This window comes from Taudactylus pleione, unplaced genomic scaffold, assembly GCF_031769625.1.
Source record: "Taudactylus pleione unplaced genomic scaffold, aTauple2 ptg000201l, whole genome shotgun sequence".
NCBI classification, from domain to species: Eukaryota; Metazoa; Chordata; class Amphibia; order Anura; family Myobatrachidae; genus Taudactylus; species Taudactylus pleione.
The window spans coordinates 19,888,795-19,910,136 of NW_028284603.1; the positions used below are offsets into that span (position 1 = coordinate 19,888,795).

At 42.8% G+C, this 21,342-nt stretch overlaps 1 protein-coding gene across 1 annotated transcript in view; it reads left to right on the forward strand.

Annotated features, from left to right (window-relative positions):
- THADA (THADA armadillo repeat containing) overlaps positions 1-18,868 on the forward strand; it is a 732,316-nt gene extending 713,448 nt beyond the window's left edge. Inside the window, 3 exon segments of the mRNA XM_088477279.1 lie at positions 16,608-16,771; positions 18,355-18,660; positions 18,662-18,868. Of these exon segments, the coding sequence (XP_088333405.1) occupies positions 16,608-16,771; positions 18,355-18,660; positions 18,662-18,682 (491 nt within the window). The 3' untranslated portion in view covers positions 18,683-18,868.
- Positions 18,869-21,342: the final 2,474 nt, after the last annotated feature.

Below are 21,342 nucleotides of genomic sequence, written 5' to 3' on the forward strand. Positions count from 1 at the left end.
GTGTTTGTTGGGCTCACAGCATAGTAGCCAAAAATATTGGGCTGCACACAGCTTGACAAAGGGCTCTGTGTAGCCCAAAATATTGCTACATTTCTTGCTACTATGCTGGAGTGCCGTACATCATTCCTGCTTATGTGTATGTATATATATAATATATATATAGAGAGAGAGATTTTACCGATATTTTATCCGGACACATGGGAGATCAACCTGAATTAATTATTCTGTTGCCCCTCCTTGCCCTATATCCAGGGGCGTATTTATAATGGGTGCAGTGTGTGCGGTGCATGCCGCACCCTGCACCCATATTTTCTAATACTTACTTCTCCGAGGTCCCGAGTCGGGTGTCTCAGCCCTGCACAAAATGCCGGAAAATGGTTGCCACTGCCATTTTCCTGGCGTTTTGCGCATACACACTAAGGAAATCATCGGGAAAATGGCGTATAGCAGTAGACTATGATGGCCACCGGGGAGAGAGTAGGAGGCCTCAGACGGGGAATACACACGGGCCCCCTCCTCTCTTAATTCGCCCCTGCCTATATCGCATGTTCCCAGCCTATCCTACCCATTACCTTTTCTTTGCTGACAGATCAAGACGATCACATCTGCTCCGCATATACAGCTGCCGTGTACTGTACTCTCCTTTATGGGTGTTTCCTGCACTTAATCAGCTCTGAAGTTTAGTCTCGAGTGGTGGTTTTATACTTTCTGGAGTGTTTAATTTTTTTTATTTTTTATTTTATTTAAGTTTATATAGTGTTTCATAGGGGAAGCAAAAATACATTTTCTTCCAGCGGAGATTACTGAAGATCCATCCTGATTATCAGTAACTACCCTCAAAAAAAATGTCAGGCATTTCTTAAATGGACTGCACTCATCGCAAATACCTCACAATGATTACATTGTGTCATCTCTAAATAGGCTGCGTATGGTTCTATTTATTAAATCTGTCATCCTGCACTTTATGTTGCGTACATCTAAACTGTACAACCTTTCTCAGAAGGCTAATAAAGATGATCTATACCCACCAGGAGAACCGTAAAAATGCACTTTCATTCAGCAATTTTGCAATGCTGGAATCCGATCTATGATATAATGTTGCATAATAATTAGAACATGTTGTTATTCTCTATACATTAACATTCAATTAGAGATCGTCAGTGGATCAGCAGCATGGAGGGGTCCAAAGTTCATGTGGATAAATAATACAATGAATATTTCTAAACCATTGCCCTTTCTTTAACCCATTAATGAACAGAGATATCATCTTAAAGCAGTGATGAGCGGCCTGAAACGCATCAAGAGCCACATCCGCGGTCCCCTACCCTTCAATAAAAATAAACCACCATTACCCTTAATCTTTTCTCTTACTATGTTACTCTGATCCCTTCTTTCTCCGTCTCCCATCTGCACATTGCGCCACTCCCAAAAATAAAAAGAGTAAAAACAATATATATAATGTAAATAAAGCCCCAAAATGACCTCTGAACCATCATGTCAGCCACACACTCATCCTAAAATGACCTCTCAGACCCCAGATTTGCTTCACATACTCTCACATGCCACTAAAACATCCCAATTATCATAAATGATCTCACTAACGCCAAATAAATCTGACATTCTCAGAAACCACATGTGATTGAAAACAACCCATTGCAAATACTGTTACAATCCCTGCTTTAACTTTGGTGAGAGTATTCAATTATCATCTGAAGCCCCGCAAGCTTCTTTAATGCATTGCTGAGTTTGTAGCTGTTCTTTCACTATAATACTGCTAGAGCATTTCACAAGGGTCAGAAAAACTGTTGAAATCAGTTAATAAAATTGGGGACACACAAACGGGAAAAAGGTGAAATAAACACAGCAACCTGTAGCCAATAAGAACATTATATGTTTAACAGCTGTGCAAAGTATTTCAGCTCTGTCAGTACATCTGCGACTGATTGCCGCAATGCTCCACTCTGTTGATGGCGGGGTTGGGGAATCAGGAATATTCAACTGCCTCACAGCACTGAGGTCATGGGTTCGTTTCCCACCACGGCCCTACCTGTGCGGAGTTTGTATATTCTCCCTGTACCAGGTTTCGTCTGGGTGCTCCGGTTTCCTCCCACACTCCAAAAATATACTGGTAGGTTAATTGGCTCCAAACACAAATGAACCCTAGTGTGTATGTGTGTGTGCGCATGTGAAAGGGAATATAGACTGTAAGCGCCACTGGGGCAGGGACTGATGTGAATGGTAAGATATTCTCTGTAAAGCGCAGCGGAATATGTGTGCACTATAGAAATAACTGGCGATAAATAAATAACATGTTGAAAAATCTAAATTCCCGATTCCGGCTTGAAAATGGTTGGAATTGGCGAGTGCTTTTCACTGAATGTTAATGGCTCTTGAAATTTTCAGTTCCAACCTGCGGAGAGGCGGTGGCCGTAAATCTAGCCCCATATCTCACTTGTGAGGCTAAAGGTGCCCATCCACTAGCAGACAGGAAAACGACATTGCAATCGTGCAGTCGTTTGTCAGTCTGTGATGAGCCTGCACTGAAGTGCAGGGTCATCAATCATCTGCAAGCATGCTCAACCTGACGTTATTGTCAGGTTGATCAGCATGTTTGCACGATGATAGATGTCTAAACGACCAGCGGGCACACGCATCGCTGGTCGTTTTAGACATTTTTGCAAACAATTTATGAACGATTGAATTATCGTTCAATCGCTCAACTTAATCGTCTAGTGGATGGGCACCTTAAGAGCTATGATCGATATACTGGAAAGATCTATCATTAGATTCCAATCCTGACGCAATTTCTGATCAATTCCGGCAAAGTGATATATTGGCTGGATTGATAATTTCCTGGCGATACAGCAAATATGAAGTTTGACAGAGTGGAATGTAATCGTGGGTTTGGTAAAGAGTGACCAATAGGGAGTACAGTACAGAACACATATGGCTGCTCCTTGTTTCAGGACAAAGGGAAAGATCAGTAGCGTTTTGCTTTGTTCTGTGAATGAAGACGTGGCTCTCCTGTATGCATGCAAACATGTAAAGCGGTGATTTTTTTTGCGGGCGATAATCTCATCCTACAATATGCACATAATGATGCCGGATTGAGCCAAAAGATTGATTTGAACGCTTTGATGGTGCATCCCTACTAAGAGATCCACAGTACAGGAAGTGACATCTTGTCAACAAATCATATCAAGTGTTTCATCATGATTAGCTGCCAGACTGTCTGCCCTCACTGATGATTGGGCATATGCTTCCCATTCCTCATCTGTGCAGCTGCCAGTACCAAGTGGGACAAGACATATACACGGGGACGCAGGAAGCCAGGACATAATAGTGCTGCAGTCATTTTATTCCTGTATCGCGGGGTTTACTTGTGTTTGTCCTATCTACAGTAGGTACTACTACATTATGAGAGGTAATATAGGTGTGATGGAGCCAGTGCTATTATGCGTGGTAATATAGGTGTGATGGAGCAAGTGCTATTATGAGTGGTAATATAGGTGTGATGGAGCAAGTGCTATTATGAGTGGTAATATAGGTGTGATGGAGCCAGTGCTATTATGAGTGGTAATATAGGTGTGATGGAGCAAGTGCTATTATGAGTGGTAATATAGGTGTGATGGAGCCAGTGCTATTATGAGTGGTAATATAGGTGTGATGGAGCCAGTGCTATTATGAGTGGTAATATAGGTGTGATGGAGCCAGTACTATTATGAGTGGTAATATAGGTGTGATGGAGCTAGTGCTATTATGACTGGTAATATAGGTGTGACGGAGCCAGTACTATTATGAGTGGTAATATAGGTGTGGTGGAGCAAGTGCTATTATTAGTGGTAATATAGGTGTGACGGAGCCAGTACTATTATGAGTGGTAATATAGGTGTGACGGAGCCAGTACTATTATGAGTGGTAATATAGGTGTGATGGAGCTAGTGCTATTATGACTGGTAATATAGGTGTGACGGAGCCAGTACTATTATGAGTGGTAATATAGGTGTGACGGAGCCAGTACTATTATGAGTGGTAATATAGGTGTGACGGAGCCAGTACTATTATGAGTGGTAATATAGGTGTGACGGAGCCAGTACTATTATGAGTGGTAATATAGGTGTGACGGAGCCAGTGCTATTATGAGTGGTAATATAGGTGTGGTGGAGCAAGTGCTATTATGAGTGGTAATATAGGTGTGATGGAGCTAGTGCTATTATGAGTGGTAATATAGGTGTTACGGAGCCAGTACTATTATGAGTGGTAATATAGGTGTGACGGAGCCAGTACTATTATGAGTGGTAATATAGGTGTGATGGAGCTAGTGCTATTATTTATTTATTTATTTATTTATTAACAGTTTCTTATATAGCGCAGCATATTCCGTTGCGCTTTACAATTGGAAACATTGATAGAACAAAACAGGGTAATAACAGACAGACATAGAGGTAAGAGGGCCCTGCTTGCAAGCTTACAATCTATATTATGAGTGGTAATATAAGTGTGACGGAGCCAGTACTATTATGAGTGGTAATATAGGTGTGGTGGAGCAAGTGCTATTATGAGTGGTAATATAGGTGTGGTGGAGCAAGGGCTATTATGAGAGGTAATATAGGTGTGGTGGAGCAAGTGCTATTATGAGTGGTAATATAGGTGTGGTGGAGCAAGTGCTATTATGACTGGTAATATAGGTGTGACGGAGCCAGTACTATTATGAGTGGTAATATAGGTGTGGTGGAGCAAGGGCTATTATGAGTGGTAATATAGGTGTGGTGGAGCAAGGGCTATTATGAGTGGTAATATAGGTGTGGTGGAGCAAGGGCTATTATGAGAGGTAATATAGGTGTGGTGGAGCAAGTGCTATTATGAGTGGTAATATAGGTGTGGTGGAGCAAGGGCTATTATGAGAGGTAATATAGGTGTGGTGGAGCAAGTGCTATTATGAGAGGTAATATAGGTGTGGTGGAGCAAGGGCTATTATGAGTGGTAATATAGGTGTGGTGGAGCAAGTGCTATTATGAGAGGTAATATAGGTGTGGTGGAGCAAGTGCTATTATGAGTGCTAATATAGGTGTGGTGGAGCAAGTGCTATTATGAGTGGTAATATAGGTGTGGTGGAGCAAGTGCTATTATGAGTGGTAATATAGGTGTGGTGGAGCAAGTGCTATTATGAGTGGTAATATAGGTGTGGTGGAGCAAGTGCTATTATGAGTGCTAATATAGGTGTGGTGGAGCAAGTGCTATTATGAGTGCTAATATAGGTGTGGTGGAGCAAGTGCTATTATGAGTGCTAATATAGGTGTGACGGAGCCAGTACTATTATGAGAGGTAATATAGGTGTGGTGGAGCAAGTGCTATTATGAGTGGTAATATAGGTGTGGTGGAGCAAGTGCTATTATGAGTGGTAATAGAGCTGTGGTGGAGCAAGTGCTATTATGAGTGGTAATATAGCTGTGGTGGAGCAAGTACTATTATGAGTGGTAATATAGGTGTGGTGGAGCAAGTGCTATAGTGACTGGTAATATAGGTGTGATGGAGCAAGTGCTATTATGAGTGGTAATATAGGTGTGGTGGAGCAAGTGCTATTATGAGTGCTAATATAGGTGTGGTGTAGCAAGTGCTATTATGAGTGGTAATATAGGTGTGGTGGAGCAAGTGCTATTATGAGAGGTAATATAGGTGTGGTGGAGCAAGTGCTATTATGAGTGGTAATATAGGTGTGGTGGAGCAAGTGCTATTATGAGTGGTAATATAGGTGTGATGGAGCAAGTGCTATTATGAGTGGTAATATAGGTGTGGTGGAGCAAGTGCTATTATGAGTGGTAATATAGGTGTGGTGGAGCAAGTGCTATTATGAGTGCTAATATAGGTGTGGTGGAGCAAGTGCTATTATTAGTGGTAATATAGGTGTGGTGGAGCAAGTGCTATTATGAGTGGTAATATAGGTGTGACGGAGCCAGTACTATTATGAGTGGTAATATAGGTGTGATGGAGCTAGTGCTATTATGACTGGTAATATAGGTGTGACGGAGCCAGTACTATTATGAGTGGTAATATAGGTGTGACGGTGCCAATACTATTATGAGTGGTAATATAGGTGTGACGGAGCCAGTACTATTATGAGTGGTAATATAGGTGTGACGGAGCCAGTACTATTATGAGTGGTAATATAGGTGTGACGGAGCCAGTGCTATTATGAGTGGTAATATAGGTGTGGTGGAGCAAGTGCTATTATGAGTGGTAATATAGGTGTGATGGAGCTAGTGCTATTATGAGTGGTAATATAGGTGTTACGGAGCCAGTACTATTATGAGTGGTAATATAGGTGTGACGGAGCCAGTACTATTATGAGTGGTAATATAGGTGTGATGGAGCTAGTGCTATTATTTATTTATTTATTTATTTATTAACAGTTTCTTATATAGCGCAGCATATTCCGTTGCGCTTTACAATTGGAAACATTGATAGAACAAAACAGGGTAATAACAGACAGACATAGAGGTAAGAGGGCCCTGCTTGCAAGCTTACAATCTATATTATGAGTGGTAATATAAGTGTGACGGAGCCAGTACTATTATGAGTGGTAATATAGGTGTGGTGGAGCAAGGGCTATTATGAGAGGTAATATAGGTGTGGTGGAGCAAGTGCTATTATGAGTGGTAATATAGGTGTGGTGGAGCAAGTGCTATTATGACTGGTAATATAGGTGTGACGGAGCCAGTACTATTATGAGTGGTAATATAGGTGTGGTGGAGCAAGGGCTATTATGAGTGGTAATATAGGTGTGGTGGAGCAAGGGCTATTATGAGTGGTAATATAGGTGTGGTGGAGCAAGGGCTATTATGAGAGGTAATATAGGTGTGGTGGAGCAAGTGCTATTATGAGTGGTAATATAGGTGTGGTGGAGCAAGGGCTATTATGAGAGGTAATATAGGTGTGGTGGAGCAAGTGCTATTATGAGAGGTAATATAGGTGTGGTGGAGCAAGGGCTATTATGAGTGGTAATATAGGTGTGGTGGAGCAAGTGCTATTATGAGAGGTAATATAGGTGTGGTGGAGCAAGTGCTATTATGAGTGCTAATATAGGTGTGGTGGAGCAAGTGCTATTATGAGTGGTAATATAGGTGTGGAGGAGCAAGTGCTATTATGAGTGGTAATATAGGTGTGGTGGAGCAAGTGCTATTATGAGTGGTAATATAGGTGTGGTGGAGCAAGTGCTATTATGAGTGCTAATATAGGTGTGGTGTAGCAAGTGCTATTATTAGTGGTAATATAGGTGTGGTGGAGCAAGTGCTATTATGAGAGGTAATATAGGTGTGGTGGAGCAAGTGCTATTATGAGTGGTAATATAGGTGTGGTGGAGCAAGTGCTATTATGAGTGGTAATATAGGTGTGATGGAGCAAGTGCTATTATGAGTGGTAATATAGGTGTGGTGGAGCAAGTACTATTATGAGTGCTAATATAGGTGTGGTGGAGCAAGTGCTATTATTAGTGGTAATATAGGTGTGGTGGAGCAAGTGCTATTATGAGAGGTAATATAGGTGTGGTGGAGCAAGTGCTATTATGAGTGCTAATATAGGTGTGGTGGAGCAAGTGCTATTATGAGTGGTAATAAAGCTGTGGTGGAGCAAGTGCTATTATGAGTGGTAATATAGCTGTGGTGGAGCAAGTGCTATTATGAGTGCTAATATAGGTGTGGTGGAGCAAGTGCTATTATTAGTGGTAATATAGGTGTGGTGGAGCAAGTGCTATTATGAGAGGTAATATAGGTGTGGTGGAGCAAGTGCTATTATGAGTGGTAATATAGGTGTGGTGGAGCAAGTGCTATTATGAGTGCTAATATAGGTGTGGTGGAGCAAGTGCTATTATGAGTGCTAATATAGGTGTGGTGGAACAAGTGCTATTATGAGTGGTAATAGAGCTGTGGTGGAGCAAGTGCTATTATGAGTGGTAATAGAGCTGTGGTGGAGCAAGTGCTATTATGAGTGGTAATATAGGTGTGGTGGAGCAAGTGCTATAGTGACTGGTAATATAGGTGTGGTGGAGCAAGTGCTATTATGAGAGGTAATATAGGTGTGGTGGAGCAAGTGCTATAGTGACTGGTAATATAGGTGTGGTGGAGCAAGTGCTATTATGAGTGCTAATATAGGTGTGGTGGAGCAAGTGCTATTATGAGTGCTAATATAGGTGTGGTGGGGCAAGTGCTATAGTGACTGGTAATATAGGTGTGGTGGAGCAAGTGCTATTATGAGAGGTAATATAGGTGTGGTGGAGCAAGTGCTATAGTGACTGGTAATATAGGTGTGATGGAGCAAGTGCTATTATGAGTGGTAACAGGGGCAGAACTATGGGAGACAATGGAGGCGCCTGCCGCCAGGCTCCGGCTCTGAAGGGGGCACCTCAACATATTCACCCCACTTAGGGCTGTAACTATGTACCTTGTAACATCATGGCCCTTCACGGCACCTGAGAAACCACCATACACTAGTGGAGAGCCCCATATCAGACCATCAGCTGCTGTCTTCGTCTATCTATAGCCTTGTCTTCATGCAAATTGCTACATTACAGTGTCAGCGGCTGTGACGGGGGGGGGGCACCAAAATATAACTTGCCTACGGGCGTCTGGGATGAATTTACGCCACTGAGTGGTAATATAGGTGTGGTGGAGCAAGTGCTACTCTGTGTTGCCCCTATGGCCAGAGAACAAGTGAATGTTCTCCCCAAATCCCATCTCTCTCCTCTCCAGTTGCTGCACTGCTTATCTTCCTCTCCAAATGCTCTACATCTGCCTCCCCTCTCCTACAAGCCCTCCACTAGCTCCCCTTCCCTTTCAGAATCAATTTAAGGTTCTCACGCTCGCTTACAAAGCCCTCACCTAATCTATCCCCATATACATCTCTGATCTCATCTCCCTTCACTCTCCTCTCCGCTCTCTTCGTTCAACGAATGCATGCCGCCTTTCATGCCAGCTGATTACTTCCTCCCACTCCTGCCTCCAAGATTTTGCCCCCACAGCTCCCCACCTCTGGAACTCTCTCCCACTCCCCATCAGACTCTCCACCTTTTTGCAATCCTTCAAACGGGCTCTCAAGACCCACTACTTCATCAAAGCCTTCCAGCTATCATTCTAACTCCCTGCTACATGCTCCTTCCTCCCCATCTACCCCCATCTGTGTCAAACCTGTTTGTCTTCCCCTCCCTTTTAGAATGTAAGCTCTTACGAGCAGGGCCCTTTACCCTCTTGTGCTTCTCCCTACTTTAGTTTCATCTACTTCTTACTCACCACTAGGGCACCTAACACTTGGTTGCTTATGCTCTGTTGCTTATCTGGGTGTTACGTTTGCTAATGTAGAATATATATTATCCATGTCCTGTATTGTATTGTTCTGTAAGTCGCTTGTCTTCAATTTGTTTATGTACTTTGTAAGGCGCTGCGGAACACTTGTGGTGCCATATAAATAGATGATAATGATAATGTGTATTGTCCAGTTGACCACAAATTAACAAAATTACTTCATTGGGTTCAAATATCTCTAAACTGAGCCTATCCCAGGAAATATAATTTTACTGGTTTGTTCATGTTTAATGGAACTTGTTGTATCCAGCAGTGTCATGCTTGCCTATTGCTGACTTCGGATTACATACTGCAGTGCAGCTGAGCCTGCAAGTGGTCCCAGCACCTTCCTGTATGAAGCCATAGTGCTATCACAGCTCCCTGTCTCCATCACAGCACAGCTGCAAAGCCAATACATTCCTCTGCTGCACCCAGCGTGGAGAGTGCTCAGTGCAGACCTGCATGTTCTAACACATACATATTTAGCAGGAGGACTTGTAATGCCTATTTATCACAACACCATAACTTCATCTGCCCAATATGAAGCAATAGTCACTTATTAGCATTTATTTATATTCTGCCAGCTTATTATGTTGCGATTTACAAATGTCAATATTAACCAGTATTTATAAAATAATACCCAAATTGTAGGCATACAGTATCTGTATATTCCAATACAAACCTAAACACTGCATTAAGTTGTACATATAGGATTGAGATGCATGATTCTGCTTCACTGTCATATTGGTACATATGCCACATGTGTCTCCTATGATGAGGAAATGGGCCATTTACATTGCTGCATGTGCGGACAGCTTTATTGATCGTTCATAATCATAAACATGATAACATGGATAAATTGGAGTTGTCACTCACGCAATTGTATGTCAGTGATGTGATTACCAGGTCATTGTGGCTGAATTTGTCTTTACTGAGCACCCCGTTTATTCTGCAAGATGTTCTGCCAGGGTCACACATATACTGTGCCCTCTTTCAGGGAAGACTTGTGTGGTTGCTGGACACTTTGTGCTGTTCAGGAACTGAATCACGCCGCCCCCTCCCCGTTTCTGATACTTTTGAAACATAAGCAAATTGTGGGTAATACTAAATATCTTAAATGATGGTTAAAAGAAAGTGCATGTTTACATTCCAGCTAAAAGATATTGAAACAGTTGACTGTCATTAATATACTTGATAATGTACCCAGGGTATCAGGGCTGTTAGGCTCGGATATCTAAGGCGGTGTGGTCACTCCCCCTTTGGAAAAAATATTAATGGAAGATACTATGCACCACACGCTGCAAAGGTGGACATTTGTCTACTTCCACCCTTGGCGCCTCTGCAGGGTTTATATAAGGTATGACAAATACTTATGAAGCCATCAAAACATTTTGTGATCTTATGAAGCCTTAGTACTTCTACAATGATCATAGTACTCAGACATTGTCCCAAACATCTTTATTACCCCCAATTGGGGCCCTCTACCATCTTGTGGATCCTTGTATTCTGCTTACCGCATGCTCTGTGCTATACTTTGTTTATTCTATACTGTGCCTATTACGTCTTATGCTTAATTTTTGAGTGGTATAGCAGGTATGAATGTTCTGCATTTTGCAGTTCCTTGTTCTTGCTGGACCTCTACATGTTATTTATTTCCTAACATAATGAAAAATACAGGTTTTATTTACAGATATTTACTTACGTATTTATGGCACTTGGGTATCTGTGAAAGCCGTGTATGCTATGTCGCTGACAATGCGCACGTCCGACTGTAGCATGGCCCCCGCTGTTGTGCCGTTGTGCGATGCGCGTCACCACCACCGGGACCCGCCGAACGACATATCGGCTGGGTACACATCATTAAGTGTGTACCCAGCATAACACCCAAGTGATGTCTGTAATCCTGTAAATATATTGTTAATACTTTTCACATTCTGACATCTAAATGTAACAAGAATAATAATATAACTTATAGCTTCCTAGCTCCATCCAGCCTTCTTTGGTCCCTTGTGTACTGATACTGAAATATATTTTCCTTAATCATGCACAGAAATAACTGAACCTGGGGATCTGGGCTGTTAGATAGTCATGTTGATATAAATCCAATATTCTGAATAAATATGTTGATTAAACCTTACCTCATTAAATGTTCACTGCACATCACCCCATATTAAGACATTATGTACTAAGGGTCTGATTCAGCAAGGACCGCAACTGCGATTGCGCATGCATGTGCATTGTAGTGCGTGAGCGTGAACACTCCACTGCGATCACAGTCACTACGCAGACCTAACTCAGAGTGATTAACAGGAAGTACTGTTTTGGGGTGGTGACAGGGCGGTGCTCAGCAAAACAAAGGCGTGCCAACGCATTTGAACGCCATTACAGGGGCGTACATAATTTATCCACTGCGATGCCATACGTAGCTTGCGTGCTCAGTGCATGCAACGAGGTTAGCAATTCCTAAGTAAGGTCAGACCTTGTGCAAGTGTGTATGAGGCTGCGATTGTACTCGATGTTACCGATGGATTGCAGTCTTGCTAAGTATTACGGATGTGTATAAGGTAAGGTGGGCATCCTTATGTTGTGCTGCAACGGCATAGCGATCGCAGAGGAGTAGCATATCATCGCAGTGAAACTGCGTACATAATTGCTATTGCAATCGCAGTTGCGATCCGTACTGAATCAGGACCTACGTGCGAATACAGATGTGTCCATATACATCTTACCTCCGGCGCTACAAGTCATGTTAAACATGTAACTTTGTAGCGGCGAGCAACTTTTCGTGCAACTTTTTATTTTCAAATGCTGTGATACAGTAACGTAGCATTTGGCATGCAGATACACCCGCAGTGGCACACAGAATATAGGAATGCCGCATATCATTTTAATCAGCAGAAGCTGCTTGTGCATCCTATTTGCAATGCATTTAAAGGTAAAAAGTTGCACGAAAAGACGCTCTGCGCGACTAGAAGGGATGTTTAACGTGCAAGGAAGTAAGTAAAATGTATTCGCATAGTTTGTCAATCTCCTATACTGAATAGGCCACTTTCCCAACCCTGCTTTTGCAGCTGCTAGCCGCAGGTGATTAGGGAATGAAGGCATCATTTATTATGGCTATCTATGAGGTCTATTTATCATTGGTGGCTATGAGGGCCCTGAAAGGTTCCTTATCTCCGCATATCGCAGCACTGTAGAATTACTTTTCGGGGCCAAAGCCTCTCGCTGGGAAATGCCTCTGTCCCAGCAAAGAGTAAAAAGTAAAGTGACATCTTACACTATCACTTTAATGCTGTATTCATTGGAAACAATAGGTATATGTGGTGATGTTTAAAAAAAATCAATGCACTTTTCAGAAGGGAAACAAGATTCTTCTAAGCAGTGCAAGCGGCTTATCTCTACATTCCTTGTAGTCACACTGTATCACTCCTCTTTCCTTAGAAATGTATAAATGAGAGGCATAGGAGTTGGAGCAAGTAGAAGCTCGTACTGCTGCCAACGCTGTCTGTGTTCCGTATCTCAGTTGAGCATAAGGAGCTGTATAAGGGAACACGGTGTTACTCAGCAAAATAAATAATATCAGTTTTGTGGGAGTTCAAAGGAAAACGATAGGTAAAATACTAGTTGATATTATACTAGCTGGGCTACCTAGAGTTGCCTGGGTTGAAGACTGGACCCTAAACTACCCCTGCAGCGTTTATTAGTTTACATTGCCCTCGTCTATAACCCCATTCCATTGATCCTGAAAAGAACCCCAGTGTTTGCTAACATGCATGCAAAGTTGCAAACAGTTGTGTAACTACCATGGGTGCAAGGGGTGCGGCCGCTATGGTGCCTCTGTGGCCCGCCGCTCCCCCTGCACCCAGTCACGCACACACAGTGGGTCGGTCCAGTCAGGGCCGCAGTGTTGATTTGGTGCCTGTGTGCCAGCTGATTACAACTGGCACACAGGCAGACATGGAGAGACAATGTCACTGGTCGCGAGGCAATCAGAGCTTGCGGACCAGCAGCAAATCAGCTGTGGTGGCTCCTGATTGGCTGCCGGTCCACGAGCTCCGATCGGCTTGTGACCGGCGGCAAATTCAAATTGCGCCGGCGCTGTCCTTCCATGTCTGCCGCTGCGCCAACTGTAATTAGCTGGCAGGCCGTCACCAAATCCACACCTACTGGCTTCTGATGGCACACGTGGAGGCAAGAGGCTGCTGGAGGGACACGGGGAGGTGAGTTGCTGGGTGGGGCATCATGTGTAAGGGGCACTACTATTGTCTGGAATAATGTGTTATATGGGGCACTACTACTATGTGGCATAATCTGTAAAGGGCATTACTGTTATGTGTAAGGGGTATTACTGTGTACTTCAACGGGCATTACTACTATGTGGCATAATGTGTATAAGGGGTACTACTGTGTGGCATAATGTGTATAAGGGGTACTACTGTGTGGCATAACCTGAATGGGCTATGTGGCATAACAGGAATGGGCCCTGTGTGGCGGCAAATGTATGTGTTTTTTTACCTCTTGTAAGATCTTGCTATGTGGCCCACAAAGATCTAGTTACGCCCTTGCATGCAAACACAGAAGGCTTATTAATATATATGGTCACTTTAAAAATTACTAGCTCTGGATTTAATATGAACTTGCATAAAGTTTGACACTTGCTCAGACTGCAAGGCTGAAAGTATACTTTTGTAGCTTTCACACAAGTTTCCACTGGAGCCAGCCCTGGAACCTGTGTAATGTAAGAGTGCCCCCATCCTTAGAGATTGTGAGACAGCGTGTGGACCTGACGAGGTTCAAACCTAGGCAGCAACCTAATCCTGATCAAACTACACCACCATGCCAAATTTGATGGAGCTAGGTCCAAAACTCTGGCCAGGCATAACGTATCAACAGACAGACGGACACGCTTTCTCGCTTATTATATAGATTATAGAGTGCTTTTTGCCATTTATATATGATGCTGATGTGGAGAAGTTTCTTTGCATTGATAGTTTGAATTAGGGATGGGTATCGGAAGCCGATGGTTAGCAGCCATCGATGTAAGTACTTTTCCCATCGAACAGTGTGAATTTGATGGTTGCAGTGTACCAACCAATCAGCTCCTAACTGTCATTTTTCAAACACAGCCTGCAGACTGACAGGTAGGAGCTTATTGCTTGGCACTTTATCTCTCTCCAAGGCTTACTACATCTCCCCCCCCCCCCCCATTATTAAAAAATTATTAAATAAAATAAACATATACGGGGCATATATTCCTCTTCTATAATAAACCCTTAGTTATAATTTTCTGTTACACACATAAAAAACACCCAGATTACAGCCCCACAAGTTCATCTAATAAATCCATGGAGCTTGGCCGCGTAACTGTGCTGTAAAAGACGCTCTCGTGTGTCCCAGTGACAGGCCTGGGTCATGTCCTGCGTTCCATCAGCATCTATTTACACTACGTGATGTGGTGGGATAGTATATTATACCATGCTGAATTAATGTTTGTATGTGACGTTTGCTGGTAGAATTGTTTACAGGACGAATATAAAGAACATCCCTAATGACTGCATGACTGGTTTGTTTGTATTAGTAAATGCTCTCCAGGAGTTAGCAAGAGAGCTGGAATTGTGAAATAACCCAGTCTCCCCGTGTGGTGGATCTCGCTTGGGTCCATATTTAGCAAAGGCTCTGCATAGGAATTAAGATGACGCAATGCAGAAACAATGTTGAAATTGGTTGATTTACATTTAGACATCTTGTATAAAGAGAATTTTGCTGATTTTAGAACGTGTCTTCTCTCTTATGTTTAAATGCTTGTTTTTTTTCCTACTCATTAGAGTAAATGTAACTGCCTTGTTTTAAGTAATCATTGCTCTCTTACTTCCTGCCCTGGCTTCCAGTCAAACGCTAATCAGTTTCCCATAAGACATAGATGTAAGAGTGAGCAATATGGAAGTAAACAAGCCTGGGGAGAGTAGACCAGCGCATGGGAGTAAACAGAGGAGAACAATACGAATCATTGCTAGTTTAAGCTAAGCACAATTTAAATACAAACAGTCGAATCCGGTCATAAAAAGGCAGTGGGTGGGGGTCCTGATGAGTGGTCGCTGTAACAATATGAGGTCCAATTTATTTTAGTGAGAGATCCCTCATTCTCCCAGAACAACAGAGACAGTGAATAATTTACTGTGTGGAATCTTGTCGGTGCTCTAGCAATTACACCTCTGCACTCGCCTTTCACTCACTCTTCCACCCCTGTTCACCGTTGCTTAGCGCTGACATCTCGCCAAAGAAGTGGTACACTGTCTCACCCCTCTCTGCTCCGCCTGTGATGCTATTACGGATTGCCTCCCAGTTGACGTGTTCCAAAACCGCATCTTGAAGTTTGACATCGCATGTGCGAGGAAGCCCGTAACCAACAAAGGGACTGGCAAGTAACACACAGCGCCATCCTCAAATAGCACTACAGTATGTGCCACTGGCCCTGTGACGAAAAGCCACTAAATCTCATACCACTAGTGCTGAATGGTGCTGCTGTAGCCTCTTCCTCATCCGCCCTTATCAAAATCTAATATTGAACTGAGTTCTACGTATTTTTATTGAACCCAATATCACAATATTTGTATTATGCTTCAAATTATGTACGACCACATTTGTGAGCTCTAAACAGCTGGATCACTATGCATTGTCCCCCACACACAGAATGATATTGTACTATAGGGGGGCAGATTGACACCGTAAGCCTCATCATTAATGTAAGCTGTGGGGCTCGTGCTGATATTGTTCCAGCTTTGTAATATACCTGGGAAGTCTTCTCACATTTCAAGCTACTTTCATCTACTGTATCTAATCCAGATCAGGCCTGAATGGTGGCAGACGTGGTTGGGCTGTCCTCCCTCCTGCCATGGCAACCATCCGTCTGCAACGTGCTGCAGCAAGAAGAGAGAGGGGGGTCTCCCTTGACAGCGGTTCATTGCATACATTTGTAAAACTCCATCCAAAACTGCTTGAAGTTATTCATTAAATGAGGTTGTGTAACTGTAACCCATCTACACCAATAGAAACATTACCCAAGTGGCCAGCACAACATTCAAGAAAAACATGTCTGTAAAATGTCAATGCTTTTGTTTTTTTTTGTTTTTTGGGGGGGGGGATTATTATACACTACTTTTACCTTTGCAAAACAAAGCAACTCATTAATACAGGAATGAAGTCAAGAGCAGCAAATGAGAGCACAGCCTGTAATCCTGACACCTGCTCACGCTTGGTGTTCTGTCGTCTATACAGGGTTTGCATATTGTACTGTCAATCCACCCATGGCCTTGGACCTGGCACTCGGGGTCCTGTGTGAGCGTCTGCAGCAGTGGGATCAAGTACCAGCTGGAGTCCCTATCCTTATGGAGTGGCTGTTAGGAGAGGATGACCTGAGCAATTTGGAGACTGCGAATATGGTAATTACACTGACCAGCAGCCACCTCCTGCAGTCACATGGAAGAAGCTTGTACTTAGTATGATGTCACCTGGTGGATAGGAGTGCTGGGGTATTCATATTACCAATTAGACTGACAGGCGTAAAACACACCAATGCAGACATTTTACGAGAGGATATGGCAGGCGCGAATACCAGTATATAATAATTAAGTTGCATAGTACTTTTATGCCAAAGGGCTCAGAAGACTTTTATAATTACAAAATGAAAGCACATGAGCACTAAGGAGCATAAACAATATAGGTGTTTTAACAGCTATTGGGATTAGGGTGAGTTACTGAAATGTCTGGCTAAACAGGAAAGGCTTTATGCTTTATTAATTCCCAAACATTTTCTTACACAACCAGGGGGGGTTGCTGGGGAAAATACAACTTAGTTATAAGCAGGATTTATACAAACGAGTAGCCTCACCATATAGGAGGCGACGCAGAGTTGAACGCAAGTTGGTCACAATCGTACCCTCACTGAGTGCATGGTAAAATATGCATCTATTTGGCCATAAGCAGATTTGTACACATTTATGCCACAGCACCACCCTTTGGTTTTATAGCCATCATCATCAGCACACACTGGCTTAAACATTGGCCATTATCACCCAGTTATGGTCCGTCATATGCAAATTGGGATGCGACTGAGTTGGGTACTTACCTGAATCGTTGGGTATGATATCCCGGCGGTGACCATCCCAACGGTCAGAATATCGGCAACAGAATCCCAACGGTTAAAATCCCAAAGAATTGTGGTCAGTATTCTAACCCACCCCTGCTGGTATTGTGACTTTCGGGATTTTCCCTGCCGGGATCCTGACTACGTCCCAATCGTAGATGCATGCACAGTGCAAAAACATGCAAGTTCCGTTAGCGGATTTGCGCTCAACTATAATGTACAAAAACATTTACATAAGCAACAGCAATAGCCATACGCACCAGGATGAAACAATGCGGAGGAGCAGTGGGTGGTCAGTATAGATGTTTTGGGGATAGTGTTGCACTTCAGAGTAGATGCTGCTCTAGACAGGAGTGAATATGGCCTAAACTGCACAACAAAAGCTGAATCAGGCCTCCCCATTGGTGCACCATTCCTAAATAAACACATCTAATACACGTGTGCTAGAAACCGTGCTCCAATGGTAGCAGGTGGAGAGGGGAATGTGTCCTAAACCCTGCAGTCTCACAATAAGGAAGGTCTGCTGGGTTCCAGATGTATTCTGTAATCCAGGGGTCTTCAACGTTGGCCCTCCAGCTGCTACTTGAACTACACATCCCAGCATGCACTGACACCTTTTTGATATAACAGCATGCTAAAACTATGGCAGTGCATGCTGGTATGTATAGTTCCACAGCAGCAGGGGGGCCAAGGTTGAAGTCCCCTGCTATAATCTGTGGATGGATTTAATTTTACCATGGTGCAAATACAAGAAATCATCTCATGAACCTGTTATTTGTGATTTACAATCTGTGTTCCTATCTCTAACTATGATCTATTACAAAATGTGCACTCGTAAATTAAATCACAGGAATAGATTTCCATACTGTCTGTTTCAAGGTGGAAGACGATTACCTATTTCAGAAAGGTGAAGCCAATTTCTGGGCTGAGAAGCTCGTGTATATCAGACTACTCTCTAAACACCTTAATGAGCTGATGGTCTCCACTCACCCCAGTCTACTCCGGGATCTGAGGCTGTGTCAGATGTGTCAGGCAGCACAGGAGCGGTTTGAGAGAGTACAGCGCCATATATGCAGCTTGCCACCCACCCCACAGTTCCTGAAGTCTGCTGAATACACCCGATTACTGATTCATAAAGAAAGGACATCTAGATGTATTCAAATACTGGAACTTGTGGCAAAAAATCATGAATCATGATACTGTTTAAAGTAAAGGTAGGCAACATGTGGTCATTCAACAGTGAAATGCTGGTGATTGTAGTTCCACTGGTTGCTTAATTCTGTTTTAAAGCAATAGTTATGTTTTATATATATATATATATATATTTTATTTTTTTGCATCATTTCTGTCTTGTGAGTAATTGTTTTATCATTTTTGAAGAAATAAAATTGTATTCCCATGTCTTTAATTCTTCAGATATAGGCATTTCAGTGCGGCCTGTTTACCGTACTAGTGACATAAAATCTAGATACTTGCGGTTATTTTAGCAGAACATGTACCACTAAGGAGGAGCAGAAGAAATGTAGATTGCAACACAGTTTGTTTCTGTCAGAGTTCTCAGCGAAAAACAGGATGTCGAACAGCAGATGCAAAAGATTTAACTCCCAATCTAATAGAATGGTTGTAAATTGTAGGAGGATGTTAGAAAGTTATTTTAGCAAATAGAACAAACTAGAATTTGGAATCCAGCCATCTGTTCAGTGCCAGCAGAACTCCCAGCAGAATACAGTCTAGCTATGTGTTGTGCGTCTTAATAGGGACCCAAATTAGATACAGTTAACACAACGCAATGCCAAAAATAGGTTTTAATTGTCATACATCTGTTAGGCTCTATGAGTATATATATATATATATATATATATATATATATAGACAAAAGTGATTGGACACTGACAGCAAATAGATCAACAAGATCTTGTATTGACGTCAGTACTTTGTAAGTCCACCACGTGCAGTGATTACTGCAGATACCCTTCTTGGCAAACTGTCCACAAGTTCCTGTACAACAGCAGGGAGGTATGTTCTGCCATTCTGCCTTATGTACAGAGACCAATTGTGACACTGAAGAAGGTTGAGTCGGCCTAGAATGCACCTGTCGCTCCAATTCATCCCAGAGGTTCTCAATGGGATTAAGGTCTGGCCAGTACATCTAGGTTACCGAATTCTCTGTATACCAGTCCAACGTCATGATAGGTGGAATTGTCGTCCTTGCAAAAACATTTGTTGTTTCCATAGAACTGCCAGAATGTAGGAAGCACAGAGTTATCAAGAACATCTCTATACTTCTTGTTTTATACCTTAATGAACACGTGTCTGCTGCAGGGGCACACCATTTCGCTTGTGCGGGGGTGTCCAATCACTTTTGTCTACATAGTGTGTGTGTATAAATCTGAGCTCTTATTACTGGTGTAACAATAGGCAGGGAGTTGCTTTTGTTTGTAGTGTACTGCCAGGTGTCAGTCCTCCTTTGACTGTGTCGCAAGATCAGGTTAAGGGGTGACATCTCCTGGGGTAAACTGTAGCCAATTAGTAGCACAGCAGGTCAGGGCTTAGTACAAGTTCCACAGCTAGTTTTATTTTAGAGCACAAAATATTTAAAACATAAATTAAATCCTAGCCCAGCGGTTCCCAAACATGGTCCTTGAGGTTCCCCAACAGTTCAGGTTTTAGAGATATCCATGGTTAAACACAGGTGACTTAATTAGTACCTCAGCCAATTTGATTTAACCACCTCTGCTCAACCATGGATATCTCTGAAACCTGAACTGTTGGGGAGCCTTGAGGACCGTGTTGGGAACCTCTGTCCTAGCTTGTCCGTCTCTAACTAACCTCTCTCAAGGTGGAAGCACCTAGGAGCCGTTTCTTACATAAAATGATGCAGAAACTGCTTACACAGAGCAGTCACCAAAGCACGCAACAGAAAGTGATGGTGTGGTTAGTTTCTGTCAGGGTCCATTCTCTCTTTGGGTCCAGTTACTGTCAGGATCAGCAGGTCTGTCATAGTCTGTTTCTGTTTCTTATTGTCGATCTCTGCCTGGGTCAGTGTCTGTCTGCCTGCCATGGTCAGTTTTTTCTGTAAAAGGTCAGTCTCTCAGTATATCTGTCTCTTTGGGTCCAGTCTCTGTCTTCTAGCGTCAATCTCTATATCTGTCTGGATGGGTCAGTCTCCCTGTCGGTCTGGGCCAGTTTTTCTCTCTGTGTGAAGCTGGCCACACATTTAAAGATTATCTGTCCAACCAGCCAACTAGTTGATTGGTTGGAATGAAAATCTGGTAAGGTATGAAAGCAAATGACAATCAGCAATTTGCTCCCAAACGCTGGAAAATGGACAAAGACTGTTGTTAGAACAAATTGTTTAGATCAAACATTTAATAAACTTGTCTGATGACCATTTTGATCTGTTTTCTGGCATTTAGGAGCAAATTGCTGATCATCATTTACTCCCATACGTTACCAGATTTTCATTCCAACCAATCAACTAGTTGGCTGGTTGGACAGATAATCTTTAGATGTGTGGCCAGCTATAGTCTTTGTCTGGTTCAGTTGTTCTGTCTCTCTGGGTCTGACTCAGAGATAGAAGTTAATGCAGCTTCGCACGCAGCCGCTCTCCCAATAGTGGTTTTGGGAATATGGAAGTGCTAATCTCAGCCTTTCCTTTGTGCTCCACTGTGTGATGGAGTGTACGAGCGCTGAGAGTTTGTAAACACACCAACATAGACGTAACATCAGTCGCACCATTGACATTTGCAGTAGCCTAGGATCTACTCTAGCTATTATCCTCAAATCCAACTAAACTTGGCCTGCCAAGCATGGTATTTGCGATTGGGAACGGACACTCCCCTGTGACACTCCCCTAGCACACCAGTG